Raw genomic sequence first — 26,080 nt, forward strand, 5'->3', positions numbered from 1 at the left:
TTGTATTTGTTTTAATGGAGACTGTAACTAGCCCTTTTTTATATATATAAATGGTCTGCAATTGTTTGTAGTGGAAGCTTCTAAGCAGGGCACGGGTTTGTGAAGTGCCACATTAAGTCTAAACTGGCCTCATCTTGGTCTCGTCTGTGGTTTTTAGGTGCTTTTATGCTTGTGGCCTTCAAAGATGAACTCTGAGCAGGTGCTTGGGGTTCAGACTTGTGAAGCTTTCAAAAGCTTGTGGTACTGCAAAGTACCAAGAAACTTTTTGTATCTTAAAGTAGGCCAAAAGCAAATAAGAATAGCCTAGTGCTCAAAGCTAGATTTAGGCTATGTTTATTTTTGGAACATTTTAAAGCATGTACCTAATTGAGGGTTTCCTTTTTTTTTTTTAGAAGTTCTATAGGCTTCTGAAGTCTAAACTGGTCTCATCTCGAACCCTTATCTTAATGTTAAACACGGAAGCTCAGAAAAATATATTTCAGCAATTTGTATACAAAAATATACTTCAAAGTACAGAGAAAGGGTATTTTGTATCTTAAAGTATAAGCTAAAAGCAAATATGGAGAGTCTAGCTCAAAAGTAGATTCATAATCTGTTTAATTGTTACTTATTTTTGGAAAATTGTCAAACATGTTGAGTTTTATTCAGTTTTTTTTTTCTTCCCAAAATGTGATGTGAACACTTTGTTGGAATCATTTTATATATATATATGGTAAAATATTTAATTTTAAATGCTTTTGAAGATTATATTTAATTTTCAAAAATACAAAAATGGCAAAAAAAAACCCAACCAATAAAATAATGAAACATCACGTTGTCTTTGTTTCTGTATTCATATCTTGTGCTCACCCAGTCATTCCTAACCAGTGGGGCTCAAAATGACCAACGAGACAAAACTAGTATTAAAAACTTCCCGTCCAGATATTTTCTGTTCTAATATATTCCCTCATCAGCTCTTTTTCTGAAGAAGCAGGTCTTAGAAAACATGAACAAACAGATCATTTTAAAAGGTATTTTTACACCTGGAAAATAAAATGAAAAACATTGAAATGCCATGAACATCTGTATAAACAGCTGGAAATATTTTATTTATCAGGCAAAACTGTGAATACAAATTCCCAAACATTTAACTCTGGAACTGTATTTTCCTGAAGTAGTCATTACAGTGTGAAGCGTCCCTCATGGTCTCTCTCTGGAGCTTACACCGTCTCAGTCTGACCACAGCGTCACATGTTCCAGGTCAGTTCAGTTCCGGCTTTGACAGACCTGAGAAACCAAGCAGACGTGAGCAGAGAGCAGCTCCTGCGCTTCACTCGCACTGTGTCTGAACCGTCCTCACCTGCTGGTGAAGAAGGCGATGAGCGGGAACTGAGGGTCGTGTGTGTCAGTGAAGACGTTCTGGAGGAACAGGTTCGGCTCACAGCTGTGCTGCAGGTCAATCAATCAATAATCCATCAATCAATAATCCATCAATCATGATAAGCACATACTGCTATTATTAGCACCGGTTCTTGTCCTCCATATCCATCATCACGAAGAATTGATTCAAACAGCAATTTTGACATTTTGTTTTATTTTAAATATGTGGTTTTTATAAAGTTTTAGTTATTTTAGTACTCCAGAAAGAAAATGAGAAATGTTGAGTTGGCAAATAGCTGAAGTAAATGTTTTTTTTTTAGTTCATATTTATGTGGGTCCCATTATATATACAATAATATATATATATATCATAACCCTGATTTATATTTTAATTCAAGTAATGAAAATGTTTTAGTTCATATGGAAGCCTGTTTCAGCCACACACACACACACACACACACACACACACACACACACACACACACACACACACAAAATAACTTTCTAAAATCTAACAATTTATTCACAATTCAGACTTTTTAAAATTTTAAGAGAAAGTCAGAATTTTTTGAGATATTTGTGAGATATAAACTCATAATTCTGAAAATATAAATTAGGGTTTATAAGAAATTATAATCTGAATTGTCAAGTAAAAAGTTTGCAATAACCTTTTTTTTTATTTTGATTATTTCATTCCATGTCAACGATTATAACTGATTTATATTTAATAGTGAAAATGATATTTTTATGATTTTAGTTTTGGTTAACAATAACCCTGATTTATAACTATATGTGACCCTGGAGCACAAACCAGTCATAAGGGTCAATTTTTCAAAATTGAGATTCACACATCATCTGAAAGCTGAATAAATGATATTTGCATTGATGTCTGGTTTGTGAGGAGGACAATATTTGAAAATCTGGAATCTGAGGGAGCAAAAAAATCTAAATATTGAGAAAATCATCTTTAAAGTTGTTCAAATGAATTTCTTAGCAATGCATATTACTAATCAAAAATTAAGTTTTGATATATTTACGGTAGGATATTTACAAAATATCTTCATGGAACATGATCTTTACTTAATATCCTAATGATTTTTGTCATAAAAGAGAAATGTATAATTGTGACTCATACAATGTATTGTTGTCTATTGCTACAAATATACCTGTGCTACTTATGACTGCTTCTGTGCTGCAGGGACACAGATGTGTATATATTTGTTTCTGTCACTGCGAGTCTTCAGCGGATCACATGGACAGATGAATCTCTCTGATTATGAGTGTGCAGTGCTTTCTGGGTAATGTCTGCTGACACTTACGTTGAAGAATCGGGCCACGTTTCCCTCTTTGGAGGCGTCCAGGTAATACATCTGCTCTGGTGTGTGTTTGTGCTGCGACTCGGCGCCGTGTCCATTTGATTCGGTCAGTCTGGGCTTCTTACTCACGATCTCCTCACACGCCTCGCTCCCTACAAACACACACAGAATAACACACACACACACACACACACACCCCCCGTCCTGATCTGGATGTGTCTGCTGTGCTCGTACCGTTCTGACTGCAGTCCAGCGACGAGACGCCGAGCTGCTGCTGATCCTGAAACAGAGAACACACACACTATCTGCTGAGGACTAGTGCGCAGTCTGTCAGCTATTTTCAGTTTTAGTCTTAGACCTGTATTAAATGTCCTTGCTAGATTTTATTATATTTAGTCAACCTCATCTTATTTTGTTTTAGTCAAGTTTTAGTCTACAACACGAACAGGGCTTAAGACTAGTCCTAGACGGAAATAAATGTTAGAGCGGTCTAAACTGAAAACATATCTTAAAATACATCAGTGCCACTGTTTGGTCTTAAAATGCACACAAGTAATGCTTTTTTTGTAAAAACTACTTAAACGTCTTACTTTAATAAAGGCCTAGTCCTGGCTTAATCTAAGCCCTATCTGACAAACCACTCCTAAAACTCTCTGCATTTCAGTCCAGTTTTAATCAAAGAAAACTTGACATTTTAGCAATAAGACGTTTAGAGAATTTTAGTCAGGTTTTATTCAATGAAATCTTTTGTGTCATGCTGTGTAATGGTTAAACTGCTAAAAAATATTTTTGCTAAAATTATAATCGTAATGATTGTTGTCCTTTGAGAAATGTACTTTTGTATTTCAGGTACTGCACTTTCAGCAGTAAACACAAATCAACAGAGTGTGTACTCACACATGGTTTATTTACCTCATCTATTTAATATATAAATTAATATCAAAGACTTGTGCACTCATTATGAAAACTGGTAGAAACAAATAAAATATCAGTGTAATTTCAAAGTGCAATAGTAGTTTCTCTATGAAAACAACAGCGTGTGGTAAGTGCGTTTATACAGAAACACAGTCGAGATCTCGTGACTCTTCAGCGCGTCCGTCACTGTTTTCAGATCATGGTTGCCAGATTGCAAAAAATAAGCAAAGCACCGAGCAGAAAATGCATCATCGTAACAGAGAAGCTCTGATTTGGACTCTTGATATCTGGCAACTGCTTTCATTTTTCATAATGGTTTTAATTAAAGAAATGACCTCTAGTGCTCCACCTGACCCTGAGCAGCAGGTCAAAGGTCACTGACCTTGAGCTGGTCGGCAGGTCTCTGGATCACAGGCACGTACAGCGGCGGAGAGCAGTCCAGCGGCTCACTGACCGTCTCCGTGGGTCCGGCGGGCAGCTTCCACTCCTCCACCACCTCCACCTCATCATCAGACACGAGCGGCTCTCCGTCCGCCGGCTCCTCCACGCTCTGCTGCTGACGGAGAACCACGCCTGCGCACCACACAACTCCATTACTTTTGTTCTTATTTTAAGTAATTTGTTTATTAAAATTATTAGTTTTTAAGATGTCGATATATTTGTATTTTTAAACTAAATTTTAACTTTATTTTGTTTTAGTTATTTTAGTACTTTTAAACTAAAACTCAACAAAAGTGAGAAATCTGGCCTAAAGCTAAAGTTTTTCATATTTGATTGTATTTCAGTTAATATTTATTTTATTTCAAGTAATGCAAACGTTTCGCATTGTTTTTTTTTTAGTTAAAGACAACAACCTGATTTATAATGAAAATGTGTTTTTGTTGTAGTAATACGGACACATGTTTCCAGAACGGAATAAAAACTATTAAAAAGGTAATTTTTATTTTGCATTCCGTGGCAGAAACAAAGAAAACAGAACAGCAAGGTATAAACTCAGAATTCTATTATTAAAAAAAAAATAGATAAAATTGTGAGAACTTTTTAGTTTTTTTACATTTTGTAGCAGAAACCTGCTTTCACAACTTAATGATAATAACCCTGATTTATACTTGAAATAATGATAAAGTTTATTTTCTGATTTGATTTTAGTTTAGTTTAAGTAATGAAAATGTTTTATTTTGGTTTGAGTGTTAGTTTACGACGATAGCTCTGGTGTGAGCAGGAGCACACGGCGTCTGTGTACCTGCGTAAATGCAGACGAAGGTCCCCTTGTCGAGGTCATCCCTGCAGCGGACGGCCCAGCCGCGGTCCGGCGTACGAAACACCTGCAGCCGCACACGCAGACCCTTCTGCACCACACGGTTCTGACAGCGGCTCCTCGCACAGCCGCACCACGGGCCGCACTCGAACAACCTGACAGATCACATGACAGATCAACAGATCACATGACAGACACGTGACAGATCAACAGATCACGTGACAGATCAACAGATCACATGACAGACACGTGACAGATCAACAGATCACATGACAGATCAACAGATCACATGACAGATCACGTGACAGATCAACAGATCACGTGACAGATCAACAGGTCACGTGACAGATCAACAGGTCACGTGACAGATCAACAGATCACATGACAGACACGTGACAGATCAACACATCAAGTGACCGATTGACAGATCACGTGACAGATCAACAGATCACATGACAGACCGTGACAGATCAACAGATCAAGTGACAGATCAACAGATCACGTGATCAAACAGATCAACAGATCACAGTGACGATGACAGATCACGTGACAGATCAACATCATCAAGTGACAGATCACAGATCACATGAACAGACCGATCAACAGATCACATGACAGATCAACAGATCACATGACAGATCACATGACAGATCAACAGATCACATGACAGACACATGACAGATCAACAGATCACATGACAGATCAGATCACGTGACAGATCAACAGATCACATGACAGATCACATCACGTGACAGATCAACAGATCACATGACAGACACATGACAGACACGTGACAGATCAACAGATCACGTGACAGATCAACAGATCACGTGACAGATCAACAGATCACATGACAGATCAACAGATCACATGACAGATCACGTGACAGATCAACAGATCACATGACAGATCAACAGATCACATGACAGATCAACAGATCACGTGACACGTGACAGATCAACAGATCACGTGAACGCGATCAACAGATCAACAGATCAACAGATCGTGATCACAACAGATCACGTGCACATGACAGATCAACAGATCACATGACAGATCACGTGACAGATCAACATAGATCAACAGGTTAAACAGATCACATGACAGACACATGACAGATCAACAGATCACATGACAGATCACGTGACAGATCAAAAGTTAAAGTTAAAGTTAAGTTAAAGTTAAAGATAAACAGTGACAGATCAGGAGCTCATCCCGACTCCCGATCACCCAGCGCTCAGAGGTGCGCTCAGCCTGTGATGTCTGTACGCTTGCTGCTCTCCCGTGCCTCTGAGCGTCTGCTGAACACATGCGCAGCTCCATGCGTCTGCGCAGCCGTCGGTGCAGTCGCAGCACACTGAGAAGAGCGGCGCGCCGCTGAGGAAGCAGCCGTGTGGCCAGCGCTCTTTACGGTAGCGGAACTCTTTGGGCCGCGTCCCGTCCAGCTCGTTGAACAGAGAGACGGGAACCGACTCGATCCCGTGGCTGAGGTCGCGCTCGAACAGCAGCGCAGCTGAGGCCGGAGCTTGCACCTGATTCTCTGGAACAATCTGTGGGTCGAAACTGAAGTGGTCCGGCTGAAGCACGCCGAGGCTGTCTGTCTGCAGCAGGAACTGAAGCACCTCGATCACAACAGAATAGAACACATGATAAATCAATATTTAAATCCAGACTCAGAACTCATCTGTTAATCTGTGCATTTACTGATGAGCTGTGTGCTACGTCCCAACCGACTGAACTGCATTTCATGTATAATCATGTTTATTCTGAATGGTTTTAATTCATTTTAAATACATTTTTAAATAATTTTAAAAAATGTACATTCCTTGTTTTATTGTTGTTATTATTTTTTTATGGTTATTTTAATTCCTTTTATATGTAAAGCACTTTGAATTACAATGGACCATTTTTTGAAAGTCACGAAAACACTATTGTGGAGTTTTTCTGTTTGCTATTTGAGTAAACGGGAATGCAAAATAAATATATTTGTGGTACTCTCCCATTCACTGCTCTCGAAGTTTACCCAACTATGACGACTTCAGCAGCTGAGAAACCTGGACATGTGAAAAAGGTCCATTGTGTTTGAAATGTGCTATACATCTGTGTCCCTGCAGCACAGCAGCAGTCATCAGTAGCACAGGTATATTTGTAGCAATAGACAACAATACATTGTATGGGTCACAATTATACATTTCTCTTTTATACCAAAAATAATTAGGATATTAAGTAAAGATCATGTTCCATGAAGATATTTTGTACATCTCCTACCGTAAATATATCAAAACTTAATTTTTGATTAGTAATATGCATTGCTAAGAACTTCATTTGAACAACTTTAAAGATGATTTTCTCAATATTTAGATTTTTTTTTTTTTGCACCCTCAGATTCCAGATTTTCAAATATTGTCCTCCTAACAAACCACACATCAATGGAGAGATTATTTAAACGTTGCGTTGTCTTACCTCCTCCAGGGAGCGCAGGCTCCGTCCACACGGCGCTTTATAAAGCACACCGGTGTCTTGTGCGTCAGAATCTTCGCAGTGGCGCTGGAACTGGCACAGCATGGGCGCACGCAGCGGGTTGTGACCCATTAAGCGGTCAGCGTGAGAGAGCAGCTGCGGGACGCATGCAGCGCTGCAGTCGTGTGGATGGTAGACGAGATGCACAGGAGACCGGGGCTCTTCAGAACAGAAGCTCAGGGGAGACAGCAGTAGCTCGGCTCGGCTCGCTGCAGACGTCTGGCTGTGATCGGAGCTCGACTCCCCGTCCCTGCAGAGTCTGGACACACATCACAACAGTAACTTACTTTCTAAAACACAACAATTTTCCGCCCTAAAAACCTCTCGAGACAGCTGTGGATTTTGTAACTCTTTGCATTGTGGCATATCCAAGTCCTAGGTCACTCGTTTACAAATGACATCTTAAAAAGTGGTTTTATATACACAGAAAGCAAGTTAAATGCAAGTTAAGTGTTACTTTAATTTTTCAGACGTTTGTGGAAATAAAATGTCAAAATAGTCAAATAAAACTGAGTGAGAACATAGAGTGAAATAATGTTGCATCATCATTCAGAGTAACAGATAAAACGTAAAACTATGTAAAAATGTAAAGATTTAAAAATTAACAGAACATACTTATTCTGACCTGTACTTATTAAAGAATAAGCGATTGTGCTAAATTTTATAATATTTAAAATAGTGCTGTCAAACAATTAATCGCTATTAATTGCATTTAAAATAAAAGTTTTTGTTTGCATAGTAGTAGCAGTAGTTTATATTTATTTAATGCCATGTCAGCATCTTAGACTATTTTCATGGCAAAAACAATTAAAAAAATGAAAAGTTGTATTACACAAGATTTTTTACATTGATGACAAAAATGCGGGAGTCAGTCTTGTATGACCTCTCTGCTAAACACCACTTGATCAAATCTAGTTTAAAGAGATCTGTTTGATGTCTCTGGATGGATTTCATGTAATTTATTATTTGCACACGTGTCCCACTCTTCATGCCACTTATTCAATATATATAACAAATAATAATAGGTCTGATCTCCGAGGGAGGAAACTGACATGTGTTTACTTCCTGATTCAGAAACTCCTCTGCAGCTGCATCACAGAGCCTTTTAATGTCATCTAATGATTCTTGAGATAGACTTTCAGTTATATGAACTACTGTTACACTGAATGACGTTTGAGTGGGTGTCTTATGTTTGTGATAATATTTGTTTGATTATTTTCCTCCAGTGTCTTTGCTAACAGTGTTAAACGTTCTAACAGTCAACGTTACAAAGTGTTAAATCTTGCTGCAGGAAGGATTCAAACGAGGTCACTTCCTGTGTGCTGCACGTTTCGGGGGGAAACTATGTTAGTGAGACAGATAAATATGTGTTTCTGGTAAACATAACATCACATATATGATTGTATTATTTTAATTGTCTGATGCATTTGAGGAGATCAGGACCTCAAGGCGAGTGGTTTATTACTCAAGTAAATTATGATAATATAATAATGATAATGATGACAGACCGTGTGCTGTCCTTCTGCAGAAAGCTCTCCGTCTCCAGACCGTTCCCCAGGCTCTCCGGAGAACACTGAGCCTCTGATACGGTCACCGTCAGTATATCTGGACACAGATGTGACACTGGTCAGTATGATACACAAACCGAGCAGCGCTACTGATCACCCGCACAAACCTTCATCAATCAGCACCTCCTGAATGCCTTCGCTCCTGAGAGAGGTCGGATCAGACTCCAGAACGATCTTCATGGCCTGAACGTACTCTGAAACAGATCAGAAAAAAATCACACGGTCAGCTGGAACCCATTCACACACACACAATCTGATGACCACTTCAGTGCATCTGCAGCACGCACACAGGTCTGGAAACAAGATACAATTTCCAGTCAATTCCAGTTTCAACATTATTTGTTCTTCAGACATTTCTCTTTAAAAGAAGTATCAGCTGAATGCTAAGTGACCCACATTTGGTTTTTGACCACTGAAAATGTGTACAATTTAACAAGGAGCCATACTGAGATCCCAGTATCTCTGGAACTGAACCAGACAGGGCCTTGAAACTGAAGATACCACAAGAGAAGTGTGTTCAGATCTGAAGTCTAAAAGGCCATTAAGATAACCTTAACATTTCCTGAGTTACAGACATGCACAGTGTTGTGTGTGTGTGTGTGTGTGTGTGTGTGTACCTCTGTCAGTAGCAGTGTTGTGTGTGTGTGTGTGTGTGTGTGTGTGTGTGTGTGTATGTGTGTGTGATTTTGTGTGTGTGTAGTGTGTGTGTGTGTGTGTGTGTGTGTGTGTGTGTGTGTGTGTGTGTGTGTGGGTGTGTACCTCTGTCAGTAGCAGTGTTGTGGTGTGTGTGTGTGTGTGTGTGTGTACCTCTGTCAGTAGCAGTGGTTGTGTGTGGTGTGTGTGTGTACCTCTGTCAGTAGCAGTGTTGTGTATGTGTGTGTGTGTGTACCTCTGTCAGTAGCAGTTTTGTTGTGTGTGGTGTGTGTGTGTGTGTACTCTGTCAGTAGCAGTGTGTGTGTGTGTGTGTGTGTGTGTACCTCTGTCAGTAGCAGTGTTGTGTATGTGTGTGTGTGTGTACCTCTGTCAGTAGCAGTGTTGGGTGTGTGTGTGTTGTGTGTGTGGGTGGTGTACCTCTGTCATTAGCAGTGTTGTGTGTTGTGTGTGTGTGTGTGTGTGTGTGTGTGTGTGTGTGTGTACCTCTGTGTGTGTGTGTGTGTGTGTGTGTGTGTTGTGTGTGTACCTCTGTCAGTAGCATTGTTTGGTGTGTGTGTGTGTGTGTGTGTGTGTGTGTGTGTTGTGTGTGTGTGTGTGTGTACCTCTGTCGTAGTGTGTTGCAGTGTGTGTTGTGTGTGTGTGTGTGTGTGTGTGTGTGTGTGTACCTCTGTCCAGTAGCAGTGTTGTGTATGACAGTCACAATCCTAATCTGTGTGTGTGTGTGTGTGTGTGTGTGTGTGTGTGTACCTCTGTCAGTAGCAGTGTTGTGTATGCGTGTGGGTGTGTGTGTGTGTGTGTGTGTACCTCTGTCAGTAGCAGTGTTGTGTGGTGTGTGTGTGTGTGTGTGTGTGTACCTCTGTCAGTAGCAGTGATGTGTGTTGTGTGTGGCAGTGTGTTGTGTGTGTGTGTGTGTACCTCTGTCAGTAGCAGTGGGGTGTGTGGTGTGTGTTGTGTGTGTGTGTACCTCTGTCAGTAGCCAGTGTTTGTGTGTGTGTTTGTGTGTGTGTGTGTGCTCTGACTATGTGCAAATTGTTGTGTGTGTGTACACATGTGGTGTACCTCTGCAAGTCAGTAGCAGTGTTGTGTGTGTGTGTCTGTGTGTGTGTACCTCTGTCAGTTAGCAGTGTTGTGTGTATGTGTGTGTGTGTGTGTGTACCTATGTCAGTCTGTCAGTATGCGTTCCACGTGTGTTGTGTGTGTGTGGTGTTGTGTGTTTGTGTGTTGTACCTCTGTCAGTAGCAGTGTTGTGTTGCGTGGGTGTGTGTGTGTGTGGGTGTGTGTACCTCTGTCAGCAGCAGTGTTGTGTGTGATGGTGTGTGTTGTACCTCTCTCAGTAGCACAGTGTTTGTGTGGTGTACCTCTGTTTGTAGCAGTATGTGTGTGTGTATCGTCTGTCAGTAGCAGTGTGTTGTGTGTGTGTTGTGTGTGTGTGTGTGTGTGTGTACCTCTGTCAGTAGCAGTATGTGTGTGGTGTGTGTGTGGTGTGTGTGTGTGTGTGTGTGTGGTGTACCTCTGTCGTAGCAGTGTTGTGTGTGTGTGTGTGTGTGTGTACATCTGTCAGTAGCAGTGGTTGTGTGTGTGTAGTGTGTGGTTGTGTGTGTGTGTGTGTGTGTGTGTACCTCTGTCAGTAGCAGTATGTGTGTGTGGTGTGTGTGTGGTGTGTGTGTGTGTGTGTGTGTGTGTAACCTCTGTCCAGTAGCAGTGTTGTGTGTCGGAGTTGTGTACCTCTTCTCAGTAGGCAGTGAGTGTGTGTGTGTTTGTGTGTGTGTTGTGTGTGTGTGTACTCCTCTGTCATAAGCAGTGTGTTGTGTGTGTGTGTGTACCTCTGGTACTCCAGTAGCAGTGTGTGGTGTGTGTGTGTGTGTACCTCTGTCAGTCAGTACAGTATGTGTGTGTGTACCTCTGTCAGTAGCAGTATGTGTGTGTGTGGTGTGTGTGTGTGTGTGTGTGTGTACCTCTGTTCAGTAGCAGTGTTGTGTGTGTGTGTGTGTGTGTGTGTGTGTGTGTGTACCACCTCTGTCAGTTAGCGTGGTTGTGTGTGTGTGTGTTGTACCTCTGTCAGTAGCAGTGTTGTGTGTGTGTGTGTGTGTGGTGTATGTGTGTGTGTATCTCTGTCAGTAGCAGTATGTGTGTGTGTGTGTGTGTGTGTGTGTGTGTGTGTACCTCTGTCAATAGCAGTATGTGTGTGTGTGTGTGTGTGTGTGTGTTGTGTGGGTGGTGTGTGTACCTCTGTCAGTAGCAGTATGTGGTGTTGTGTGTACCTCTGTCAGTAGCAGTATGTGTGTGTGTGTGTGTGTGTGTACCTCTGTCAGTAGCATATGTGTGTGTGTGGGTGTGTGGGTGTGTGTGCTGTGTGTGTACCTCTGTCGTCACGAGCAGTAATGTGTGTGTGTGTGTACCTCTCTGTCTAGATAGCAGTGTGATGTGTGTGTGTGTGTTGTGTGTGTGTGTTAGTATGAGTGTGTGTGCGTGTGCAAGTGTGTGTGTGTGTGTGTGTGTGTGGTGTACCTCTGTCAATAGCAGTATGTGTGTGGTGTGGAGTGTGTGTGTTGTGTGTGTGTGTGTGTGTACCTCTGTCCAGTAGCGTAGTATGTGTGTTGGTGTACCTCTGTCAGTAGTCAGTATGTGTTGTGTGTGTGTGTGTGTGTGTGTGTGTGTGTACCTCTGTCAGTAGCAGTATTGTGTGTGGTGTGTGTGTGTGTGTGTGTGTGTGTACCTCTGTCAGTAGCAGTATGTTGTGTGTGTGTGTGTGTGTGTGTGTTGTGTGTGTGTGTGTGTGTGTGTACCTCTGTCAGTAGCAGTATGTGTGTGTGTGTGTGCGTGTGTGTGTACCTCTGTCAGCAGCAGTATGTGTGTGTGTGTGTGTGTTGGTGTGTACCTCTGTCAGTAGCAGTAATGTGTGTGTGTGGGTGTGTGTGTGTGTGTGTGTGTGTGTACCTCTGTCAGTAGCAGTATGCTGTGTGTGGTGTACCTCTGTCAGTAGCAGTGTTGTGTGTGTGTGTGTGTGTGTGTGTGTGTGTGTACCTCTGTCAGTAGCAGTATGTGTGTGTGTATCTCTGTCAGTAGCAGTGTTGTGTGTGTGTGTGTGTGTGTGTGTGTGTGTGTACCTCTGTCAGTAGCAGTATGTGTGTGTGTGTACCTCTGTCAGTAGCAGTATGTGTGTGTGTGTGTGTGTGTGTGTGTATACCCCTGTCAGTAGCAGTGTTGTGTGTGTACCTCTGTCAGTAGCAGTATGTGTGGTCGTGTTGTACTCTGTCAGTAGCAGTATGTGTGTGTGTATCTCTGTCAGTAGCAGTATGTGTGTGTGTGTGTGTGTGTGTGTGTATACCTCTGTCAGTAGCAGTGTTGTGTGTGTGTACCTCTGTCAATAGCAGTGTTATGTGTGTGTGTGTGTGTGTGTGTGTGTGTGTATACCCCTGTCAGTAGCAGTGTTGTGTGTGTACCTCTGTTAGTAGCAGTGTTGTGTGTGTTGTGTGTGTGTGTGTGGTGTGTGTACCTACCTCTGTCAGTAGACATGTTGTGTGTGATGGCGTATCTTAAGTGATGAAGTTTCTCCAGCAGATCATCAAACACTACATCCACATCCACCTCCTCCCAGAAGGTCCTCGCTTGCTCTGAAACACACCATCATCTTCTGGTCACTCGTCATTCATCAGATCTTCTCTGTCTCTCAACATAATGCTCAGGAGTTCCAGAAGTCATGAGCAGACAGCAAAGCTGCAGAACATCTGACCGTCTCGAAAGCTTTTATACTGTTTTCATGCAAAGCTCTGCAGATGTCCTCCTCCTGGAAACCCCTCAACACATCCCTAATTCTTCTGGTCAGGTCAGGGTCACCCCTCATGAATGCTGATCTCAGAGTGATTCCTCATTGTTCCGATCAAAGGACCGAGCGGCTTGAAGAGCAACTTTGTATCGGAGCAGATGCGCTAAAAAAAATCACATTCTTTTCCCGAATGACTCACAGAGGGCTTTCTCAGTGTTCAAACTATTTCTACATCTGTGTTTCCTGTAGGAGCAATGAACTACTTCCTGATTTGACAGACTGATCACAGATCTTACCAGGTTTCAAACTCCAATCATCTCGTAGGCTCAGATGTGCTGATATCACACAAACATTGACCGACAACAACACGATCAACAACAAGAACTGCTCTAGTATCTCACAAAAACGCTGATTAGAAACATTATATACAAACAACACTCAACTCTAAAACTTACGCAAAACTGAATGAAAAGTCACATTTATTTACTTAAAAACGACTTCACCAGAGTGAATGAAAGAACGCGACATCAAAACAAGAACCATCCGCAGGTTGTGTCCGAAATCGCGTGAATGCGTTCTTTCAAACCAAAATTCAATCAAACCGAATCGGTGTGAATCACTCCTGCATTACAGAGAACCACAAACAACCACAGCATTTAACGCGAACGTTATACTAATACGATATATGTGCACTAGTAAGTGTTATTTTACTCCGATCGAGGACGTGAGGACTCAAATTACTAAGTGAGTCATTTTGTCGTGAACTGTCCGAACGAACCGAAATCGCTAGAATGAATCCAATGTCTCCTCAATGTTTAGGTTTCCAGTAAAAGTCAAAGCAATCGATCATCGCATATCTCACATTGATCGCATCGGTGGTCTCTTCATGGCTGTTCTCGACACAGTACGCCAATCGCCTATTCGAATAGTTATTGCTGGTAAAGTGAGGTTTGTTTAGAATATATAAGATGTTAAATTAGTTTTCTGTCGTCAGTGAATCGGTGTTCGTTCTTTGTATGTCTGTACATGTGAAACTAGCTTGCAAGTTTTATTTTATTTCATTAACAGTAAACAGATGCAGATTTAAATGATAACATGCATAACGCGCACATGTACATTACATGACATCACGTGACTTTGTTTGTATGTTATGTATGATGTACTTCCGGTGAGGTTTTGTAACAGTGATTATGCGCTTATTATGGTGCACATTAGTCACCAATGTACAGTAAGACTGTGTGTACTGTTGTGTGTGTGTGGTGTGTGTGTGTGTGTGTGTGTGCGTGTGTGTTGTGTGTGTGTGTGTGTGTGTTCACCGCAGCGGATCTGTGCTCAAAAGTGGCTGTTTACAGTCAATAATGGATTATTATCGATATAAATACATGATTCCTGAGGTGTCCTTCTGCATTATTGACTCACTATTTTTTTTTCTGTTTGCATAAAAACTGTAAAGTGCTGCGTGACACAAACTATAGCAGTTAAAAGCGCTCTATAAATAAAGGTGACGTTGACTCGATTTAATATTATAAGAGAAATGCAAAATATTAAAAAATACCAAAATACTAGATAAGAAAACCGATGCAAAATAAAATATAGTTAGTTGATTTTATTGAAGGTCTTTAATTCATGATGAGTTATTATCAGGACAAACTCTTAAGGACTTTGTTTTAATAAGCTAGACCCAGAAAGACTTTTTACAATTTCCTTCAAAAGTAAATTTTAAAGAATCTTTTATAGAGATTTTATGTACAAAACTTTGTTTATAATTGCTGTAGGTCTATTTTTGTATTTTGTATTGTGTACTACTGTATTTGGGTTTTTTTTCTAAAGTATATCTGTGGTGTGTGTGTGATTAAATAACCTGAGCTGATGAGGCCATCAAACTTAAATCAAATTTATCACATTTGTTAATTTTAACTAAAACTATTTAAACGATTTGTTGTTTATATTTGATTACAAAAAACTGAAGCTTGAAAATTTCAATGGTATCATGCAGATTTTTTATGTTTTTAAAGAAGTCTCTTCTGCTCAGTAATTTTATGCATTGATTTGATAAAACATACAGATTTATTCTTTTTATTTTTTAAATATTATTGCATTTAAAATAACTGTTTTCTATTTTAATATACATCAATTGTATAATAATAATTTATTTCTGTGATCATTACTCCAGTCTTCAGTGTCACATGATCTTCAGAAATCATTCTAATATGCTTTATCAATTTTTTATTTATTATCAATGTTGAAAACAGGTTTTGCTGCTTCATTTTTTTTTATATATATATATATATATTTTGGAACCTGTGATTTGTAACAAAGTACACTACAGTTCAAAAGTTTGGGGTCAGTAATTTTTTTTCTTACTATTTTTTGAAAGAATTACACTTTTTATTCAGTAAGATGAGTTATCTTGTATAAAAAACGTGTCAGTAAAGACCTTATATTGTTAGAAAATCTGTTTAGAATCAATGGTGTACTTTTGTTATTCATCAAATAATCAATAGGTAACAGTGTATTTTTAATGTGCAATAATATTTCAAAATGTTACAGTTTTTTCCCCTGTAGGTTTTAATCAAATAAATCCAGCCTTGATGAAAGAAGATTTTCCTTTAAAAAACAAAAAATCTTTTTTACTGACCCCAAACTATTTGAACGGCAGTGTAGATTATAAATACAATATATGCATTTTTATATTACATTTGGTAAGTAACATTTTATTTATATATATGACATAAGCATAAGGTTTGGACAAATACAATGACAACACACATAAAATACATGCAATGGATAACCCATTAATAATACTCAAAACCATGAATAAAGAAAGTTTTATATTAAAAGCATATTAGATTTTTTGGCATTAACACTCATGACAGTTTTCAGTTTAAAGGTGTGTTGTGATGGAGATATGTCACTGCAAAAAAAAGGGGGTTCCTTCAACCATAAGATTACTGTTGTAAATTAAACACCTTCGTGAGGGAAATGGTGTCCCTGCAGTACAGAACGTCATCATAGCGACAGGTGATATTCGTAGCAATAGACAACAATACATTGTATGATCACAATTATACATTTCTCTTTTATGACAAAAATCATTAGGATATTAAGATCATGTTCCATGAAGAGTATTTTGTACATTTCCTACCGTAAATATATCCAAAAACTTATTTTTTGATTAGTAATATGCATTTGCTCAAGAACTCATTTGAAAACAACTTTAAAGATGATTTTCTCAAATATTAGATTTTTTTTTGCACCCTCAGATTCCAGATTTTCAAATCTTGGTCTCTAACAAACCCGACATCAATGGAATATTATCAAACATCTCAAAAAAGGATCTGAGATTCACGTACAACAGTAACCTGCTGAACAAGGACGCTTCTGCAGGTTTCTAGGAACATCAGAGGAGCGTCTGAAGGTTAGGATTGGCCCTGTTACACAAAAGTTTAGAAAACCCCATACGATCAGAAACAAAACTTCCCATGATGCTCCTCTACCTGGCCTAGCAGCTTTCATAATGACGGTGACGGAGGGGAATCCTGACCAAACACCACCTCTGATGGAGGTGTTTGTTTTGAATGACTCGTTCAGCTTGAGGATGATGATGATAATGATGATGTTGTGTTAAAAAACAATAGTTCAGCAAAACATGAAAATGTGCTCCGAGTTTGTTTCTTGACTCCTATTCTGACGGCACCCATGCACTGCCAAGGAATCCATTGCTGAGGACACTGATGCCCTGTTGCTGCATTTCTCCATAATCTCCATCTGGTTTCTGAGGACAAGTCAATATTTGCATCTTAATTTCCAGTGTGAGCTGCTCCTTCAGTGTGCTGTTGTGTGTCCTCAGGTGAGAACTGTAACCCGCGTTAGGGGCTCTTCTCACACACACACACACACACACCACACACACAACCACACCACTGATGGTACAGGGAAACGGGCCCACAGATGGTGGTTTTTCCAGCCTGCGCTGTGGAAGACGCCTTCTCACTTCTCTATACCTGCGTCTCTGCTTTCACTTTGTGACCTCTACTTGCATAAATTCTGGCCCATCAGCAACTTGCGTCTGTTATAGTTTGAGGTAAAATGCTAATCCGATAGCTGATTCCTGTAAAGATAGACTCACTAGTGTGTTTGAGACTTACACATGTCAGTCACTCATTTTCAGAGTTTTGAAACTCTTTATTCTTGTTTTTTTGTTTTTTTTTTAAACCAGCAGACTTGTAATGCTTCCATAAAAATTGCCTGTGATAAAGCGGTCTCGATGTGGATAATTTGGATGAATATTATTGTAAATGACCTTGTGTCTGTTAGTTATAGGCCTGGTTTAAGGTCATAGTTCAATTAGCGACATTTAAGTTGTGTTTTTCTCACACAAGCATGCCTTAGGAAAAACATTACTGTTTGTGCATCTTGAGACAAACAAAGGCACTGATATATTTAAGAATCGGAGCGGTGCAAGTGTTCTTTCTGTCTGGAAACAGCTCAGAATTACATTTTATTCTGGGACTAGTCTTAAGCCTTGTACTGTCTGAAACCGGGATTTGTTTCTAATCTATATATAGTGTGTAATTATGTAACGTTTAAACTTATTTGCATAATTGATTTCACTTAAGCTACTTATTAAGACTCTATCTTTAATGTAACAATTCAATTGTGGAGTATAATATGCACATTATTAAATGACCTTCTGTTTATGTAGTACTTCCGCTTATTTGCTAGGTTTAGTGAAGACGGTAGTTTTTGGGTTGAGTTGTATCTGTCCTAGTCCGCTCACTCCAGGCCCGGTGTGTGCAAACATACTATTGTGTCTTTTGTTTGTGTTTTTTCTAATATCAACTATAATCTGTTGAATCAGTGAGTATGTAGTGCGTTCTGGTGTCTTATTGTCACTGTGTGTTTGCAGCAGCTAGAATGCGAGCTGAACTGTGTGTGTTTGTGTGGATCAGTCCAACCGCGCATCTCTGTGCGTCTCAACAACCGCAGAAGAGAAGCTAACGTTCAGAAGCCCCAGAAGGCATGTAAAGCAGCTCATCACACGCAATCTGAACTAGAATTTCAACTCGAGCTTGATTTTCAAGACTGAAACCAAAGGGCTTATTATAGTGTTATGTTAAATGAATGTTAGTAGGAGCTGGTAAACCCGAAACAGCGTTTTTTGCGTGATGTCGGATGGATCATTAGGCAAAAAGCTACTGTGCTGTCCGACGAGGAACACCTTTTGAATGTCTTTCAGCAATTACAGTCAAAGGAAACTTTATTACTTCAAGGAAGAGTTACCTACCTGAAAGATGATTTACTCCACTTCTCATGTTTCTCGTTATGAACCTTTCTGTCTTCTGCAGAACAACACACGAGTCCTTTTGTGCCACACTGGAACCCAAACAAACATTGGCCTCCATTGACATTAATGTTTGGAGATAAATGAAAAAAAATATAATAAAAATAAATTCCAAATATGAAGATAAAGTCATAAAGGTTTGGAGCGACATGATGAGGAGCAGGGGTTCGCCAGGGTTGGGAAGGTAAATTTAGGATTTCCGTTTTTTATGAACACATGTTCCGGTTTTCCATTTAAGCCCCCCCGTCCGACAGGAACAACATAACACAATACACCATGTATGTTCTCTAACCGTAATTAAGCGAGAACACAATGAGGTTGTAATTAGCAAAACTTTTGAAGAGATACAGCTTCCAACAGATCTCTATTCACTTTTTCATGCTTCACCCCATATATATCACACACATACACACACACCAAAAAACAAACCCCCCCCCACCCCCCCCCAAAACACCAACAAACAAACTATATATCTATATTATATATACTATATATAGATATATTTTTATTTATGTATTATCATCATATAGATGATATAGTATATATTATATATATATATTATAGCACACACTAAGAATGGTAATATCTTTTAACCTCTGATTCTTCTAATTTACCTTCTGATTCTTCCTACACTATTTCTGTCTTGGTTTCTAGTGCAAACCCAACACTTAAAAATCTCTTTAAAATCAAGATACCTTTACTTAAGAATGCAAAATCTTGACGTCTTGTTTTAGAGAAAATTCATCAAAATGAAGGCAAGCTAATGATCAAAAAGAAAAAGATATGCCAGTGAGACTTAGATATTTGTTCTTGTTTTAAGCTCGTTTAAATTTTATTTTATTTCTAAGAAAAACAAGGTACTTCATATTCTCATTTTGCCTCTCCATTAAATGTATCTTGATTACACTGTGAAAAATACATTTTTCTTTTCTGCACTGCATTCCATCATTTACTACTTGCCATGATTTATTATTTTTAAGAATTTATGTGCTCTGATTTAAGACCTTTTTTTTTAAGAACTGCCAGGAAGAAAGAAACCTGGGGCAGTAGATGATGACCTAATTATAATTTTGCAGGATTTCTTTAAATTTCGTACAGGTATGCTGTTTCTACAATCCAAAATCACAGCTCCCCCAAGACACTGGAAATTAGCTGAAAAGTATCATCTATTGAATGTGAAAGCAGTTTTGTTCGGAATTAACACCATATTGTTTGCCACAAAGAAGAATAAAATGCAGTACAATACTGAAGGGGCATTTCTTTTGTTTTTTAAAGCTGGCGCCACTTAAAAGTCAGACAGTGAATATTTTTGTCTAGTTTGATTCTCCAGATGTAACGGTCTGTTTTTTGTTGAGAGAATGGGTCAGCCTGTGTGCAATCTAACACAGGGCATGAATAAAGTGAAGGAAGTCTGTTCCTCAGGTTCTGTAGCAGTGGTCCAGCTGAATGGTGGTTTAAAGCGCCCCTTCAGTTCACACAGTAATTGTGCACAATCTGCTGTCCGTGTGTCCGACCACAGCCGTTGAGTTTTACGGACTTCGAACAGGAAGCAAAAAACATCAGCGATTACAACCTGAACCAGAATGAAGCTCTGCCACATGATCCTGGCGTCTTCTCGCACCCATCCCAGTGTGCTTTTGGCTCCCTCAGGTGTGAGAGTGGAGATTCTTAAAAAAACTGTGTGTGAGATTAGCTGTGTGTCAGGTGTTTCCGCCATCCATTGTTTACATGTTAAACCAGAGACCACCCCCCCCCCCCCACCCTCGTGTGTCTGACTGATATTTACTCTTGTCCTCTTCATCATCTGTAGTCTTACTCATAAGTCTGAGGCAAACCGGGCATAAAAGCTTCGAGTTTCCCGAGGGCAAACTACTTCCTGGAAGAGCTGAAGCTGGGCAATCTGGAGAGAGAGTGTCTAGAGGAGATCTGGCTCTTATGAGGAAGCCTAGAGAGATCTTCACCCTCCCCAAAAAACTGGTTGAGGAGAACCATACCTTTACAAGAGCGGCTCAGAGTGACGTGGTGCTTGAGTCAGAGTGCACTCTTAATGCAATATCATTGCAAATTAGATCACTTCATTCAGAGTGGTCTCAATTCTGATAATTCCGAATCCGTCTCAATATTTCTAAGTCCGTCTCAATTATGATAAGTCAGAAGGAATTCCAGATAATACAGGTCTCAGTTCAGATCATTCCGAGTCAGTCTAACTTCTGATCTTCATAAGCCGTCTCAATTCCGAAGGTCAGTCCTCAATTGCAAAATATATCTGAAGCAATCAGATAAACAGTCTCAGTTCCAGATAGTTATACAGAGAGTCTAAATTCTGATAATTCAGAATCAGTCTTACATCCAGAGTCAGTCGGGCCAGTCAGATTAATCAAATCAAATCAGATAATACAGTCTGAGTTCAGATAATTCAGGGTGAGTCTTATTTCTGATAATTCAGGAATGAGTCTTCCGTTCAGGGAGTCATCTCAGGGTCAGGTAATTCAAAGCAGTCTCATCCAATTCTGACATTCAGAGTCCGCCCTCAATTAAGATTAAGTCTCAATTGCAGATTGCTCATAAATCAATTCACAGGGTGAGTCTTCATTTCTGATAATTCATAGTCAGTCTCAATTCAGCGTCAGTCTTACTTAAGATAATTCGGAATCAATTCAGAGTAATACAGTCTCAGTTCAGATTAATTCAGAGGCAGTCTAAATTCTGATAATTCAGAATCATTCCAATTCGAGGGCAGTCTTCAATTCTGATAATCAGAGTTCCGTCTTAATTCAGGTAATGACAAAGTCAGTCTCAATCGAGACCATGTCAGAGCAATCTCAATCAGAGTCGTTCAATTCAGATTAATCAGAATAAAATCAGATAAACAGTCTGAGTTCAGATAATCAGGGCGAGTCTTCATTTCTGATAATTCAGACTGGCTCAGTTCAGAGTCATTCTCAGTTCAGGAATTCAAAGCCAGTCTCAATTTTATGACATTCAGAGTTCAGCCTCAATTCAGAATTCAGTATCAATCAGATCGTTCGAATCAATTCGTAAGATAATAGTCTCAGTTAGATAATTCAGAGGAGTATCAATTCTGATAATTCATAGTCCGTCTCAATTCAGAGTAATGTCCAATTCAGATAATTCGAATCTAATTCAGATAATACAGTCTCAGTTCGATATTCAGCGTGCGTCTCAATTTGTAATTCATAGTCAGTCTCAATTCAGAGTCAGGACAAGTCAAATCAGTCTCAATTCAGATAATTCAGAGCGTATCAACTCAGATCAATCAGAATCATTCAGAAAATACTTTTTAAGTTCAGATAATTAAGATTCATCTCAATTCAGATAATTCAGAATCAGTTCTCAAATTTTGAGTCAGTCTCATTCTGATAAATTTTGAGTGAATCTCAATTTAGACCATTCAGACTCATCTTAATTCAGAGTCAGATCATTCAGAGTCAGTCTAAATTCAGATAATCAGAGTCAGTCTCATTCGATTATTCAAAATCATCTCAATTTAGATTATTCCGAATCAGTCTCAATCAGATTATTCTGAATCAGTCTCAATTCAGATAATTCAAGTCATCACACAGTAAGACACTTATGAGATCAATGAAGTTGTGTTTGAATTTGAGACAAAACACCCAACAATGCACAGACATAGCAAAAAAGCTGAAGGAAATCTAAAAAGAGCCTCCTGTTGTGTTTCAGGAAGATTTCTGGAAGAGATACACAGGTAACCACAAATTCAAGCACATCGATAAAAACAGATTACCTTTCATGAATAGTTAGATGCAAAATAAACTCTTGACAGGTTTTTAAATGTTGCACATAAATTTTAAGTAAGTTTAATTAAAAACTGCTAGCACTGAGCTAACAACCATGCAGAACTCCTTAGACTGTATAGAAACGCCCTGAAAAGCCACAGACAGTTTAGTCTGCACAAACTCCACTCACAGCATCCTCTGATCTCGTAAATCTGTGTAAATCTTGTTTGCCTCTTTAGAGGAGGATCATTGTCACCGGGCCGTGTCAGAACGGGGCCACGTGTGTGGATCAGGTAAACGCATACATCTGCGTCTGTCCAGTGAACTTTGAGGGGCGACATTTTCGACAAAGGTAACACACTCATCACCACACAACACAAAGATCTGCAGAAAGAGCATCTACTCGTGTTAATCCGTCGTACATCCCACAGAAATATTTCACCCACTTCCTACGATGTTTGTACAAGAACGGCGTCTGCGAGCACTTCTGTGTAGAAATCAGTGATTCGACCCATCGCTGTGATTGTGCACCCGGATCCACTACAGGACAGACAACAGCAGCTGCATGCCGCAGGGTCAGTCCGCAAACACAGACGTCTTAGGGCCCAAAAAAATGTCCATTGCCTAACTAGAAGTATGTGAAAAAGTGTGCATTATACAACAACATACACACAGAGCGGCGTCCAATATCACTCAGAAATAATGGTATTTAGCATTGCAATGTTTAGTTTTCTTCACAAGTGTCTGAACTTTTTGCAGTGTGACCTAATAATCAGAAAAACCATGCCGCTATCACTGCTGATTAGAAATGGAGGTCGGTCAAGCACATTTCATGTGGGATGCAGTGTTCACTCACTGTACTGGGGTCGATATTGCACCTTGGACATTTAGGTTGTCATGCATACAGAAAATTCAAACACTGAGCATTAAAATGCGCAAACTGCAGAACTCGCAATGTAGCATGTTAGTATGTTTAGTAGCCTATGCTATTCCCAACATTTGCTGCATCTGAAAACACACACTAACCGAGTATGAACTTTTGAACTTTCACCACCTTAAAAAAAGTAAGTTCTTTACCTTCTATATTATAGTGTCTCGGAGATGATTCAAAATTTTGAGCTCCAGTGCACATCAGTGTGCTGGATATGTTTACATTAATGGGATTGGCAGATGCTTTTATCCAAAGCGACTTACACTGCATTGAAGGTATCATTTGATCAGTTCACACATTCTTGGGAATCGAACCCATGTGTTGGCATGGATAGCGCCATGATCTACTGATTGAGCTAGAGGAATGCTCCGGGGGGGTGACTCTAAAAACCTTTTGTTTGTGCTGTAAGGCCATATGCTGTTGAGGTAAACCATGTTGTTTTTTTCTCATCTGTGCTCAGAAACGATTTCCCGTGTGGGAGGCTGGTGCAGAAGGGTGTGGGTCCGAGGATAGTGAAGGGTGACGTGTGTCCTAAAGGACAGTGTCCGTGGCAGGTGAGGATTCATGAGGAAATCAGATGAACCGCATGTTAATTTCTCTGGACACAGCTTCCAAAATGTTGGCAGTGATGCCGTAGAAGAACAATTTTCAGTTTCCTAAAGAACCTTTCATAGATCTGTCCCTTAAAACGTATTGTCCATTGGGAAGGTTCCATAGATTTTACATTTCATTCATGAAACCATAGATTGAAAAAAAACCTTAATTTTGAAGAGCGTACTTTCATCACAATCCATTTGTTCTTCAGATCTGTTCGTTTGATGTTTTCTCAATGTTTCTGTGTGTGTGCGTCTCCTCCACAGGCTTTACTACAGCATAATGAACAGTATAAATGCGGTGCGTTATTCTAGATTCCCAATGGATTCTCACCGCAGCTCACTGCGTTTGGGAGAAGGATCCAAACATCTTACAAGTAACAGTTGGTAAGAATAACTCGGTCGGGACTACCGTCATTTTGGGTTTGTCTACTGCAATTGCAAGTTTGTAAAACTCTGTTTTAGAATTTAGAACAATCCAGGATTGAAACTGATTCTCCCAGTTGACAAAAAAAAGGCGGGTGGATTCAACAGGTAGCTGTGTTGCATCCTTGCTTATTTTGTTTCCACTCTTTTGCCTGCTATGTAAATTCGAATGTCATAACGGTGAGGAGTTTTCATAAAACGCTGTTGACGATCCTCCTCTCACAGCTCTGTATCTTCTCTTTCGGTCTCATTTTTCTTCTGCTGCAGGTGAACACATCCGTGGGAAAGATGAAGGAACCGAACAGACGAGGAAAGTGTCTAAAGTTTTTCGTCCCCCGGTACAACCCTCCAGCGCTGACGGGCGACATCGCCCTGCTGCGTCTGCCAGCCCGTCACGCTAAAACGCCTTCGCTATTCCCATCTGCCTTCCTCCCGTTAACGGCACCTTGACGCCCCAAATTGGACCCATTCGATGTCCACCGTCAGCGGATGGGGTCATCTGTCGCAGTCGGTCCGTCGTCTCCGTTCTTCACGGCTGGAGGTGCCGAGGGTTCCCCTTCAGAAGAGTGAAAGGGCAAGTCGGGCCTGAAGGTGACCGGGAAACCCATGCTGTTTTGCCGGCTTCATCGAGGGCGGCCGGGACTCCTGTCAGGGGACAGCGGAGGGCCGCTGGTCACCCCTATAAGAACACATGGTTTCTGACAGGGATTGTGAGTTTGGGGCAAAGGCTGCGCACGCGCTGGCGTCTACGGCATCTACACGCGCGTGTCTGTCTTTGTGGAGTGGATCATGAAGACTGTAGCCGGCATGAATTCAAGAGTTTATGAAGTCGTTAAAGGTGAAGTGTGTTCAGATTTCAGCCGTTCACACATTTATCCCGGGGGCCCGTGGAAGGGGGGAAAACAACTGTTTTTAAAAGCTGAATTTAATTAGAGCACGCGTTTTTAGAAAAGCCTGTCACGCACAAGACGCTGCAAAGACACGAGATGATGGCTGTGTCATGACATGGATTTTATAATTATTTGAATTTTACTATAATGTTAATAAGTTTTTTGAACAAAAAAACCCAAAAATATGAGGGAAAATGTTATTTTCAACCCTCACTCTGAAACCACCTGTTTTAAGGGGCGTGTCCTTTAAGGCTTGTTATGATTGGCTAACGTATAAACGCCCCCCGCATTGCATGTAAAGTGTTTCGACAACATGATTAAAAAAATGGTTTTTTCCAGAAAAAGCATTCTGAATCTTTTTCTTCGGTTTATGATGCAGCTCTAGCTCCGCTTCATCTATCAACGAATGATTTTTTGTGACTCTCCGTGACACTGAGCCTCGTTTACAAAACTAATAAAGCTATGAAACTTGCAGGATGTTTAGATGGTACAAGCCCCTCTTATGTCCCAAAAAGATCAAAGCAAATTTGATTTCTCGTGTCATGATCCTTTAAACAATGGAAAAGTATGGCAGTGGAATGGAAAAACGTGTTTAGTGTGAACGGCCCCAATTCCTAAAACACTTTCAAAACATTGATCTGTTGAGCGGCCGACATGTTAACATCTAACCAATCATGTGGTTTGGGCTGGACTTGGAGGAAAAACAGGTATTGGAAAATGACAAAAAAAAAAAATAACAATCTTGTTATTTTTGCATTTCAGTTTGAAAAGCACACTTCACC

General features: G+C 40.0%; 1 protein-coding gene and 1 pseudogene across 1 annotated transcript; one reads left to right on the forward strand and one right to left on the reverse strand.

The window, feature by feature from the left end:
* Positions 1–1,067: 1,067 nt before the first annotated feature.
* setdb2 (SET domain bifurcated histone lysine methyltransferase 2) lies at positions 1,068–12,938 on the reverse strand. Its single transcript, XM_042717025.1, has 11 exons — positions 12,919–12,938; positions 9,044–9,130; positions 8,877–8,973; positions 7,312–7,618; positions 6,079–6,470; positions 4,834–5,003; positions 3,973–4,163; positions 2,910–2,955; positions 2,679–2,827; positions 1,340–1,428; positions 1,068–1,266 (listed from the first exon to the last, which is right to left on the reverse strand). Exons 2-11 carry the CDS (start codon positions 9,114–9,116, stop codon positions 1,227–1,229), a joined length of 1,554 nt encoding a protein of 517 aa, XP_042572959.1. The 5' UTR covers positions 9,117–9,130; positions 12,919–12,938; the 3' UTR covers positions 1,068–1,226.
* Positions 12,939–20,058: 7,120 nt separating this feature from the next.
* LOC122135764 lies at positions 20,059–25,341 on the forward strand (annotated as a pseudogene).
* The last annotated feature ends 739 nt before the right edge of the window (positions 25,342–26,080 follow it).

This window comes from Cyprinus carpio, chromosome B1, assembly GCF_018340385.1.
Source record: "Cyprinus carpio isolate SPL01 chromosome B1, ASM1834038v1, whole genome shotgun sequence".
Lineage (NCBI taxonomy): Eukaryota > Metazoa > Chordata > Actinopteri > Cypriniformes > Cyprinidae > Cyprinus > Cyprinus carpio.

Coding starts and splice junctions, on each gene's coding strand:
- setdb2 (XM_042717025.1), bottom strand. CDS start 9,116: ATGAAGATCGTTCTGGAGTCTGATCCGACCTCTCTCAGGAGCGAAGGC. Junction 5,004..6,078: donor AGCGCACCTCTGAGCGCTGG/GTGATCGGGAGT, acceptor GTGATCTGTCAG/GTTGTTCGAGTGCGGCCCGT. Junction 4,164..4,833: donor CTTCGTCTGCATTTACGCAG/GTACACAGACGC, acceptor TGTGGTGCGCAG/GCGTGGTTCTCCGTCAGCAG.